The 12,648-nt window shown below is 38.9% G+C and overlaps 1 protein-coding gene across 1 annotated transcript in view; it reads left to right on the forward strand.

Moving 5' to 3' along the window:
* Positions 1-12,408, forward strand: part of ZNF451 (zinc finger protein 451) — a gene marked incomplete at its 3' end in the record, with an annotated part of 18,861 nt that extends 6,453 nt beyond the window's left edge. Inside the window, exons 6-11 of the mRNA XM_010131222.1 lie at positions 960-1,086; positions 2,703-2,856; positions 4,840-4,987; positions 5,583-7,231; positions 8,411-8,545; positions 12,278-12,408. Coding sequence (XP_010129524.1) covers positions 960-1,086; positions 2,703-2,856; positions 4,840-4,987; positions 5,583-7,231; positions 8,411-8,545; positions 12,278-12,408 — 2,344 coding nt within the window. The remainder of the gene's footprint in view (positions 1-959; positions 1,087-2,702; positions 2,857-4,839; positions 4,988-5,582; positions 7,232-8,410; positions 8,546-12,277) is intronic.
* Positions 12,409-12,648: the final 240 nt, after the last annotated feature.

A 12,648-nucleotide genomic window follows, 5' to 3' on the forward strand; every position in this document is an offset into this window, starting at 1 on the left:
GGAAAGAGGAGCAAGAGCTATAGGCCAGACATCTGCTCCTAGCTGATCACTGCTAGTCAGCACTCACTGTGTCTGAGGTGAATTCCAGCCTATACTGCCTTTAACTGGTGAATGTGTCATGGGGAAGATAGTAAGGACAGAAGCTGAGGGGAGTTCAGCCACTCACTCATCCCAGTGGGATGGGGAAGGGAATTGAAAGGGTGAAAGTGAGAAAACTGTGGGCTGAGATAAAAACGGTTTAGTAAGTGAAGCAAAAGCTGTGCATGCAAGCTAAAACAAATTAAAGAATTCCTGTTGGCAGGTGTGGCTTTATCACACATAACGGTTACTTGGGAAGACAGACACCATCACTCTGAACATCCCTCCTTCCTCCTTCACTCAGCTTTTATTCCTGAGCATGATGTCATACAGTATGCAATATCCCTTTGGTCAGCTGGGCTGGCTGTGTTTCTTCCCAGCCTCTTGCCTGCTCTCAGCCTACTTGCTGGCAAGGCAGTCTGAAAAACAGAGAAGTTGTTGATGCTGTGCAAGCACTACTCAGCAATAGCTAAATCATCCCTGTGCTGTCAACACTGTTGTTCATAAATCTAAACCACAGCACTGTACAAGCTTTCTATGAAGAAAGTTAACCCATCCCAGCCAGAACTAGTGCAGGGAGTTAAAGTTAAATGTTAAAAAATCGCTCTGTAGGAAATCGAGGCTTTTTAGTTCTCTTGCTCGTAAAAACAGTATGATTGTTCTGCAGAGCAGTCATTATAACAGGTAACCTGCAGAGACAACCACCTCTGTGCAGGATACTTCCTCTATCATTAACTGTATCAGTTGAAGTGAGAGATTCTACAGGTTAGGTTGATTCGATAGCTTGTTGTCCACAGCTTCATAAAATAATTTTTCATATTAAAAAGACCATTTTGACTATTTAGAGGGGACTGCTTTGTTAATTATTTCTTTCTCTCCAGGTTTGATCATTCTCCTTGTGACCCAACAGTCACATTACATGGACCCCCAAGTAATATTGTTGCCTGTGTGATATGCTGCAAAAGATTTTCAACCTCTCAGCAGTACAGTGAACATCTTTTATCTAAGGCAAGATCATAATTAACTCGCCTGACTGAATGTAGTAGAATGTTTTCAAGTCATAATTATGCACTGATTTTTTTTTTTTTTTTTTTTTTTTTTTTTTTTTTTCCCCTTTTAACACTCTCTTTCCCCTCCCCTCATTTAGTCTTCAGGATAGTTTTTTCATACTCTGCTCAAACGCCTGATGTGTCTGGACAGTACTCCCATTAGATCTGACCATTAGGTTGTATTTTCCAGCATACTTTGGAGAGGACTGTAGTTCTGTCTCAAACCTCTTGTCCCTCTATTGGTGCCGTTGAAAGGTAGTCCCTTTTTTCCATCTCCAAAACTGTGAAGATAAGGGCAAGGAGTTAGGGTGAAATAAGTGACGGTAAGGAGAAGCAGCAGAAAGGAGATGGCAATAGAATGAGGGGAAAGAAACATGTGTGATTCACATGCAACTGTTTCTTGTTTCCGGTCTCTCTGATGTATATGCTGCTACTCACTAGTTAACTTACATAGCAGGGAGAAGAATAATCTAGCATTTGAATTTTTATTTGAATATAATCTAAGAGTATTTGCTTTTTTGTTGTTGCTCTTCCCTACTTCCACTCTTTTCACATCTTTTTTTGGTAGTGCTCTCTTTCACTTCTGTTCGTAACTTAGCACTGTATAACCTGAGTTCAGTGACGCGCTCAGGTATTGTCCTCTAGGTGTGTGGTTTTATTTAACCAGTCTGGTGTTGAAATGGATAATGGATAGCTTTTTCAATGTTTAGTGTTTTAACAACAAATATTGTTGTGTACCCACCTAGTCTCCAGAAGCTGTGTTAAATTCAGAGGAAGCTTTAGATACTCTAAAAATTAAACTACATTTAGGTAGCATGTAGTGACTCCCTTTGTGTTGTCATACCTGAGAAACTTGAAAGATTGCATCATAGTTTGTCCCTGCTCTTTTTCCATTGCTTTCAAGTTGTGTGGCTGTGGTATGTCCAGGGGCGTTAGTGGGAGTTCCAGACAAGTTTGGTGAAAGAGAGTGGCTCTTCCAGTAGGCAAGAAGATGGGATTATTTTGGTGTGGAAGGATGGGGAGATAATACTAAACAAATATGTCGGAGGAAGCATGAGCATATCATGAAGATCGTTAGTGTGACATAAAGGAGTAAGCAAAAAATGTCAGAAGCAAAATTAAAGGATTTTTGCCCTGAAGGCAGAGATCTGAAGTTGATGCAGAAGGCAAAGGGAGTGGAAGGAGTTGACTTCAATAAAAGTCAAGGACCTGTCAGGTTTTTCTGAGAAGGAGGTTTCTGGGTAAAGGGACTAGATAATTCTTGTTGAATTCTTAATGGACCTCGTAGGTCCTGGAGAAGGTGGTTGCTCCCGGTGGTGCAAGAAGGGAGTGGAAAAGTTTCCATTGTAGTAAGGATGAGTAGCTGAGTTTGACAATGGCAGTTTGGCATGTTCTTTGTGTCTAATGAGCTGAAGTGCATAGAGGTGGGCTGTAGTTAAACATAGATCTGGCAGCTGAAAACCTAAAAGAGAAAATGTTACCCCAGAAGGAAGAGTGGAATGGAAGGACTTGAGGAGAACTGGATCTGGTTTTGTGACTTAATATTTTTCCTAACTAGATAATTTTCTCTTCCAGCTGAATGAAAATGACGGACATAAAGAAGATCTCCCTCCACAGCATATTCAGTGTTTTGCATGCCCAAACTGCTTCCTCCTTTTCACCAAAGGAGATGAATGCTTGCAGCATATGTCAGAAAATAACCACTTCCACCAGAGTTCTAAATTGAGAGGTATGTTGCAACTAAGTGTAATGCTTTTCATTCTTTCTGATAATTGATCCTTATGATATGAAGTGACTTATGTTTTTCTGTTGTGTTAAAAAGCTGAAGGTTTTAAAGTTTGTTTTTAATGAATTCTTACTTTTCTTTTAAGGTCTTAAATGTAATACAGTTCTGTAAAAGCTGGTACTTTGAAGCTCATATGGTTTTTGTGTGATTCTTCCATCACAGCTGCTGTAATGAGAAGCAGACTTTCCTTTATCTCCATGCTGTCAGATCCCTTATATAAGCTTCTCATCCTCCAGTGATTCTGTGCAACTACTCCCCTAAATAAGTTTACATTTAGGAATTTGGACAAAAACTTAAGTCTTTTTCAATTCCAGTTGGACTGGCTGTGATGTTCCTTCCCTTTACTGTCTGAAGTCTGCTGGAGGCTATTTTTCTTGTCGATGTCCTTAGCATTCCTAATGGAAAAGACCTGTGGAAGTTTCTTCTCCATGCAAATGAAAATTTAGCCTCCTTAGCTGGAACATTGCTTCTGGTCTGATGCCTTGCAGTGGCCACATTGCTACTCATGGCTAAAATACTGACTGTGTTGTGAGCTGGTAACATCGTGAACCATACTTACTAGATTCCACAGAAGATACCTGTCTGATGATGGTCTTGAACAGGGTTAATGGCTATACTGACTTTTTAGCTTTGACATAAGCAATAAGCATAACAGCATATACTTTAATATTAAGTAAATAGCTGAGATAGATAAGAACAGGTGGATTTCATTTGTTCAAGAAGCTGCCTTATTTTAGATAGTGTAGCTTTCAGTGTAAGCCTATATGGCCAAAATGGTTGGTATAGTTATTTCTCATCTTCGTAACTGTATCTTATACTTCTACTCTCCCCCAGAGAGGCTACAGAAGAGTACAGTAAAGACAGGCTTTGAATGAATCTTCCCGCAGGTCAAGTCAATACTGCTGTCTTTATGGAAGGGACTATCAGCTGCATGGTTCTGAGGTCTCTTATGTTTTGTGAATCTTTTATTCTCAGATAGGTTATTAATTCTGAATGTGCTGACTGTAGATCCCTTTAAAATCAGGCCACAGATTTTAAAAAAGGTTACTGGTGGATTATTGCTTTGGAAAGATTTAAAGCACAAAACTGTTTTCTTCTTTAGAAATGGATAGCACTTAGCTTGCAACAAAAAAAAGTGCTCTGTTTTTTCCTTTGCATTGGTAGGTTTTAGTGATTAATATTATCAGCATGGTCTGTAAGATCTGGCAGTGGAGTCAGTTGGAATGCGTAACCTCAAATTACTGCCTGCTGCTCATCACATCTTACTAAAAAGAAAATTCAAAGAGAATTTGCCTCCCAATATGCAGAACATTAACAGCAATGCATCGTTCAAAAGTCTATTGAAAAGAGAATGGGAATAGACTTTTTTTTTTATTCTGCTGGTACCTAGAGTTAGATGTGGATTATGTACTCAGAACCACAGAAAATTTAAACACCTAGAAATTTAAGGAGAATTAACATCGAGAATGGGAAAGAGGGAGACATGGTCAGAGTATGTGAGAACTTGTTAAATGAATTGCTTACTTCTTTTCTTTATTAAACACACTATGGCTTTAAACAAAATTGTATGTAGTAAAAGTAGACAGGTGGTGATAGAGGAGGGGAAGCAGGTTGGTAAGAACTTTCCTAAGAGAAACTGACTTAATCTGACCTGACCTTGTAGAAGGAGGAAAAGGGAAGTAGAGTCAGTCTGGAGTATGAAAAAGCAAGACGCAGACAGATGCGATATTATTAACAGAAGTTTAAAAAATTAGCGCAGTTTTACTTAAAGCTTTTATTGCACAATTACTGCGACTCAGCTGACACATGGTAACTTGCTTTCTGAACCTGTGACAAATGACTACAATTGTAACTCATCCGAGAGCTGAAATACTGTGAAAGAACTCTCTAACATGTGGTTGCACTTTCTGCCATTCCATATTATAGATGAAATGAAGGCTGACCTTCCTCTACCTTTCCCATCCTATGCAAAGAACCTTCTGATATCTCTGTGCAAGGAGGTCCCCTTCCAAGTGAAGTGTATATCCTGCTACCAGATACTACGCTCACATATGGAATTAACGGCTCATTTCAGGTTTGTGAGAGCCGTCTTTGTAATATGAACATCCATAAATGGATAACAGATAGGCAGACATGATCTTAGTGGTGCTAGTGGATTTCATTAGTGGGCCCCCATTAGTGAGCATCTAGGACCATCTGAAAGTTGGCTTCCCGAGTAAAACTATCTTGCCCCCACTATCTGAGCAAAAAAAATTGCCTCTTTTTCATGTCTTTTACTCCACCTTACCTCACACAGTCCATTGCAGAATGCTGATTGATGTCTGTATCCTTTTCCTTTCTTTCTGTAACAAAAACAGAACTTGGTCTCTGATCCACTATTTCTAAGTTGGCAGCATTTGATTTCTAAAATGTACTGAGCCAACAATATAAGCATTGATCTAAGTGCTGGCTTTGGAAATTAGCACCCGATTCTCTTTCAAGTGCAGAGACTAGACAGGCATTGCATGTTCTTGCTGGCAAGCTAGCTAGTAGGTGAATTAAAGTATGCAGAGGGCACTGTTTCCACACACTAATTGCTGTAGCTACTAGGTAGCATTTCAAATTACATCTAAAAGTTTAAAAATTTTTCAGGTTATGACAATCTCTTTATTTTTTTTAATCCATTCTAGAACACGCTGCCGTAGTTCTGGGCCTGTGGCACTGTCAAAAAAGAGCATCTCTCAAGTTGCAGAGATATTTACAACTGTGTCAGGTCACTGTGAGAACTGTGATAAACTGTTTGCTGGTAAGAATCAGATCATCCAGCATAAGGAGACCACTCAACATAAAATTAAAGTTCTTACTACAATGGAGGAGTCCATTTTGATGTTCTGTCATATCAATGGAAAAAATAAAAATCAATCTCATTTGTGCCATAATGAAGATCGGTCAAGACTACTGCTTAAAAGACATATGACTTCAAATGAGTTTACCAGTGAAAGGGGGTCTACTCCTTCAAAACAGAAGAGTAATTTAGAAGATAAAAATGAACAACATGTAACAAACCAAAGTCAAGGTGGTGCTTGCAAAGTAAAAGCCTGGTTTTGTGAATGCCTTCAAAAGTTTTTTACAGAAGAGTCAGTAGAAAAGCACATTTTATCAGCAAACAGGATCTGTCACAAGTGTGCTGTGTGTGGAAAGCTTGCTGAAAATTCAAGCATTATCCGTCTGCATATGAGTAGATTCCATGGGGGAGCACACTTGACTAATTTTCTTCTCTGGTGCAGAGCATGCTCTGTAGATCTCAGAGAAGAGGATATTATGGCACACGTGACTGAGTTTCATGGTGGACATAGTTACTATTATGAGCAAGAAGCTCCTGAAGATGAACCTATGCCATCTGCTTCTGATGCAGCGTGCATTTCTGCAGGTGAAAGGAAAGATTGCATTGCTAGTCCTGTGGAACTCTCCACTGAAAAAAGTTCCATTCAGGGAAAATGGCAATGCCGCATTTGTGAGGAGATGTTCGAGTCTGAAGAGAGTGTTCAACAACACTGCATGTCTTTAGAAAGCCATGCATTTCACAAATACTGCTGTGGCTTATGCAGAAGTCGCTTCCAGAAAGTAGGAACACTACAGCGACACTTCCAAGAGCATCATAACCAGGAGATACAGACTAAATACTTCTGTGGCCTTTGTGGTAATCTCTTCTTTGACACAGAAGAAGAATTTCTAGTCCATTATAAGGCAGTTCATAGCATGGACTATGCGTTCGTGCCTGAGCAAATGGAAGTATCAATAAAAAAAGAGGAGGACTTCCTCCCAGTAGAAAAAGGAGACCATTTAACATGTGGTTGCCGGACAACTTATGTCTCCAGAATAAACAGGAGGAACGATTACGTAAGTTGTCAGAAAACCATGCTGGAAAAAGGAAACTTGTGGTTTCGATGCTGTGGCTGTTCTGCAACTGCACAGAATTTTGCTGATTTGAACAGTCATCTCAACAGTCATGGGTCACTGAAACATAAGGAAGAGATGTATGTAGTTAGATGTGCTGCATGCAACAAAAACTTTGACAATCTGCAGAGTGCACATCAGCACTATCACATGAAACACTGCTTCTTGCAGAAACCTGATCTATCAAGTTTTGCATCAGAATCGGAAAATACAGTATTCGAGTTCACAGCAAGTGGGGCTTGTGTGGACAGAAAACCTCACAGGCAAAAATTTCAAGTGTCTTCATCAAAGACTGAGGAAGGGCCACAGTCCTCTTCTGTGCAGGGACCAAAACAGGGAAAGAAAGAAAAAAAGGAGAACTTGGCACACTCTGAAGAACCTGGTAAAAGTTTTTTTTTTTATTTTTTTTTAACATTAGGAAAATATTGTTGTCTTTAACACACTCTATTTCAATGTATGTGCAGTAATGTATGCAATGTATGTTGCAATGTAAGTGCAACTATGCAGCATACCATTTGCCTACATCCAGTCTATAAATCAGCTCAGAACTTGTTGTTATTTCTCAAAGCTGCATTTTGAATTCTTGGTATTTGAGTTTCCAGCACTTGGAGTCAACTGTTCATTGCTATATGCCATATGCACGAAGTCTTGAAAAAATGGAAAGCAGGCAGATGTGAGAACCCAGGGACTGAAAAAAATAATTTTCACATTACTTGGAAACATAACTTAGTGTTAAAATGAAGAGGGCAATCAAGAACCCCTAACAGATCTAACTCCTAGAAATGTAAAAGAGGTCTGTAATGCACAGACATTCAAGAGAAAATTGCCTTCTTTGTATGTATAAATATTTATGAGCCTGGTAGTGCTTTCTGTGTGGGCAGTCCTATTATAACACCATCTCCTAAATTTTCTGAGCTTGCCAAAAACTAATTTCAGCTGAGAATTTATATTCTCAGGATGTATGAGGGTTTTTTGCCTTGAGCATGCAACTATTTTTAAGTTCATATCACTTCTTCCAACCCAAACAGTTCTGTGCTTCTAAGAATGACATCAAGAATGCTGAAGAAGGTATCCCTTGTTCTCAAAAACTGGAAGTGTTTATAATTACTCATGATGTGATAATGCTTTTGATTAAAAGGCTGACATTTATGTTAGATATATAGCAAAAAGTATGTCTCAACATTTTACATGCTTTTATGCATCGAAGCAATTAAAATTCACAGAGACTTGCCATAGTAGGGAGTGCACAGCTGAATATTAAATGGACTATTAAAGTGTCTCAGTGCAGGACAACAGCTTTTTGTGCCTACCACAAAACTATCAAGCTCTACATCATCATATAGTTAGATTCTACTTTCTTTCATCTGATTTGTGCATTACTAAATGCTACTTCAGCTGATTTTAAAAACAATGCAATCATCAAAGAGGATCGTGTTTTGTAACTTTTAGCATATAGAGTAGTAGAATACATGAAAATTCAAAAGCGTATCTTAAATTGACGTATGTTGGTTGACTAGAAAGCCAGGTGAACTTCAAATCTGTTCTTTTTATCCCATTGAAGATGGTGAACTTCCTGATTTTGACTACCTGAGTACCATGACTCACATTGTGTTGGTGGATCTAGACAACTGGGGAAGCTTATTCACGCAGCTGCCAGCTAACCTGAACCAAGGGACATTTATCTGGGGCTTTCAAGGTAAAAAGTGGTTGAAGGAGGTAGAAAGCTAAGAATAACAAGTCTACACAAATACTTGAGCAGAGATTCTTCACATCTGAGAGGACAGGAAGAAGCAGCCACTAGGGCTGCTGAAGTTACAGTGTCACAGGCACTACGTAATAGAAATGTTCTTGAGCTTTTTTAACTCAGTCTTAACCTCTGCTGCTGTTCTTATTCCTTGTAAAATTGCTGAACGGTTTAGGAGTCTTTCTGGCTTCCCTCCTATAGGGTCTATCATATTAGGTTTTCATAATTATCAGGACAGCCATACTACTCAAGAGATTATTTCCTTTCTAACTCCGAAGTCCTTGTCATAATGTTATTTTTCTTTTTAGTTCCAAAAGGCATGATTTTACATTCTTGTAGTTGAATTTTGTTCTGTCTCTAGCTTGCTCCTGGTCATCCTGTATATCCATAGGGATATGTCACATCTGGAAGCCACCTATAGTGGTACAGCGTGAGTGATGGAACTCACATTGTTATGGTTTTGTAAGAAAACTTTTTGGAAGTCTGCCAGCAGCATCCGTTTAACTTGATAGTTTTCTTTACCCGACTACTCTTGAACCAGCTCTTCATTATTTTTCTGCTGATTTTCTGCCTTTATCATAATTTTGCCTGTGGTACATGAGTATTTCAGTAAAATCTAAATAAGGAATAGTCATATTAACAGACTTGTAAGAATCGTCAGGCTTTACGCTTAGTAAAAACCATAGAACTGCACTTCTTCTCTATGTCCTTTAAAAGATAATCAAGAACATCCTGAAAGTTGAGAGTTTTCATGCTGCTGAGGTTGGACAGAAAGGCCTGTTGATGCCCTAATTTTCTTTTTCTTTTCCTCTTTGAAACATGTATTCCAGTTAGCTGATGAAGGCAGAACAAGTATGTCTGTTAATGTGAAGTCTAGGTTCTTCTAACTGCTCCTGGCCCTGTAGACTCATGTCTGGCTGTTCTGGAGGCAAATCCTCTGGTGTTCTCTGTTAAAGTGGGCTATGCTCCTGAGTTTTGTGTTCTGCTCAGGCATTACTTCTGTATTGTTACCTGTATTGTCATTACCTAGCCTTTGGCCGCTCTGTACAGTAACAGTGTTTTTCAACATACTCCCAAAGCTACAGAAAATACCAAGTCTGAGCCTTTAGACTATACCTAATCATCCTGCATTGCTATTTCACCCTTACTGCCTGGCTGCCCCAGTTATTTATATTCTTGTTTCTGTATGGCTGAACAACCTGTTGTTTGTTCTTACTATCTCTGGTGAGGCTTTGAGCACCTTGACTGCTGGTCAAATTTCGCTTCACCTCTGCACTCTGAAGGTTTGCTGTTTATTTCTACAGTTATTCAATCACTTGGCCTTGGAAATTTTTTTCTTTTTCTACAGATAAAAATAAGAAACTACTAGGAATCTGACTTGAAGAATTGTCAGCCCTGTTTGACATCTAAAGCCCAAAGCTGCTTGGTCTGGGTTTTATAAAAAATTATTTAGTGAAGAATTATTTTTCACAGTTATGTCAAACTTTCCCCACTTGAATTCAGACACTTGCTTTCAGTCATGTTTTGTTATTCTATTTAATATACTCAAAACTGGTTTGTTATTTATTGACCCAAGTTTATTTGTTATGACAGGGTCTTTGTGCTGTTTTCCAAAGTTAAATTCCCTGTTTTGATTCAGTAAGAAAAAATAGTTAGAACCTAGGAATGTCTGAACTGTATTGTTGTCAGAAATGTCTCTTCTCTGACCTATCTAAGAAAAAGAAATAATCCATAGTACAGTCTTAGTGTTATTGCTGTTAGGAACCTCTGTTAACAAGATAGTCTTACCCACAGGTACCTCTGTGCTAGTTAAGACACTGTGCCCAGGGATGTTCCAAACATGGGTGCCTGCTGGCACAGTGCAGCCCATGGCAGTGCCACTCCATGTCCTGCTTCACAAATAGGGTTGCTGCGTACATTCTACCTTGTGGGAATGGCCCCTGGAGCACTTGAACTGAAAAACCATTGCCAAAGAGTTAACAGTGATTAAAATTGGCCATATTCATATCAGAGAACGCTTTAGCAGTTTATTAGTGTCAACTATATAGTTACAGAGCCTGGGAACACTAAGGCTTCCAGGGACATCTGCATTTATTGATGCAGGCACCCTCTCATACTAACAGTTTTACAGAGTTACTGGGTGTGTCCTAGTTTTGTTTGTTTAGCCTGTAAAAAATACAGAAGCATCTGTGTCTCTTCTGATTTTTTTTTTCTGCATTTCCTGAACAACAATTCTGATTTAAAAGTATATGGTACTTTTGCATTATTTCTGTAATTCCTATTGCTAATACAGCCTTAGCTTTGCTTTGAGTTCCTCCATTGTATTGCCCAGGCTCTATTGTTTCTGTTTTCAGATATTCAGTTGTCCTTCACCCATTTGTGATCCAGCTCTGTCAGAGTAAATACAGTTCCATCATTGTTTTCAGCTGTCCTCATCAACAATTTATGCTGTACGTTTATGCAGCCAAAAGCCAGGGTTGGTGATTACAAGTCTTTCCAAACAGCAGATGAGAATGACTTGCAAATACCATTTTTCTCATGGACAGATATCTCTAAATCATTTAAATCTTTGAGCTTTGAGATAGTGGGTTTTTTGTTTGTTTGTTTTTTTGTAATACCCTCTTATAGCCATTAGGCCAAAAAGGGAAGAAAAAAAAACAAACCGAAAGTGGGAGAAATTTACTGAAGATTGCTTCTGCTTTGTCAGACTGGAGGTGGGCAGGTTGGAATACACAGTCGTCTGCAGCCCATTTACTTGAGCATTTGTTTCACATGTCCTCACATGAAGTGCCATCAATGATTGCTTTCCCTTTCCATTCAAAATCCTTCATCAGCCAGCCAGCCACTCTATCATCTGGCAGATAAAGCAAATTTTTTTCCTTCCTATTGCCGACCCATTATTTCTTAGCAATTGGGAATGCCCTGAACTCTTATTCACTCCCTTCAAATAGTCCTTCCATTTTTCCTTTTTTTAGGTTGTCATAGTAACTGTGCAAGATGGTTTTCCCTCTTTTCTTGAGAGACTTGCTGCTCCTTTCCCTTGCAACCTGTTTCAGCCTGGTTATTGTTCTTAATCTGTAGCAGGCTTGTCTCTATCCAGCTATTTTCTCAGCCAGTAACTACGTGTTTCTCAGGATACTTGAGAAAATTCCTGCAGTTTTTGCCTCGTCTTTCTTATCCTTGACTGCATCCAAGTGCTTGTCAGGATACAGTTACTCCAGTTCATGGATCTTCTTTTTAAAGAGTTCTGACATAGGATGTATCAGGCAGTTACAGTCTGTTGGAAATAATCTTGGGCGTTACATTAGTATAGGATTACCCAAGAGAAGCATTTCTGTTACTTGTACTATGTTCCCAGAGCTCCTCTGCTACTGCACGATAACCATAACTGTGCTTAAAAACTGGAAAAAAATACATCCTTATATCTAAATGCACGTGATATCTACAAGATAAGATTTTCAGGATTTGAAGAAAAATTCCTACAAAATTGAGTGAGAGCCTTTGTGTAGGACCAGCCTAGCTACTTTTTCCCTTTTTTACTTTCTAACCCAAGAACAAGGGTTCTTTGGGGATTTTGGTTATGTGCTTATTTTAGCTTTCGCATGGGTTAAAGTCAAGGTTGTCTTTGCTTTTGCCTTCTTGCATTCTATTTATTTATTTTAATTTTTCTTGTTCACTGGTTAGGAGGGTACAGCACCTGGAAACCTCCAGTGCAATGCAAAATTTACAATTATCTTAAGAGGATTGGATGTTTCTTTCTTCATCCACGTTGCGGTACCAGAAGAGAAGCAGCAGACTTTGCTATCTGTGTTCATGTAAGTTAGCACACACTTTATTGTTGTGTTTCTGTACCCAGAGAAGAGTGACAGATGATGTCTGCTATTGATGTTAAGTACTAATTACAGGTGAAATTCTTAGATTCTTTTCATGTGACTTCTACATCCACTAAATAATGATAAATGGGTCACTGAATTGAGTGGAGACAGCCTGTTAAGAAGTGGTTTAGATTTTTTTCTTGCCACAGGAATAAAAAAGTTAGCCGGAATAGGACATCA

Source organism: Buceros rhinoceros, unplaced genomic scaffold (genome assembly GCF_000710305.1).
Source record: "Buceros rhinoceros silvestris isolate BGI_N320 unplaced genomic scaffold, ASM71030v1 scaffold28352, whole genome shotgun sequence".
Taxonomy (NCBI): Eukaryota; Metazoa; Chordata; class Aves; order Bucerotiformes; family Bucerotidae; genus Buceros; species Buceros rhinoceros.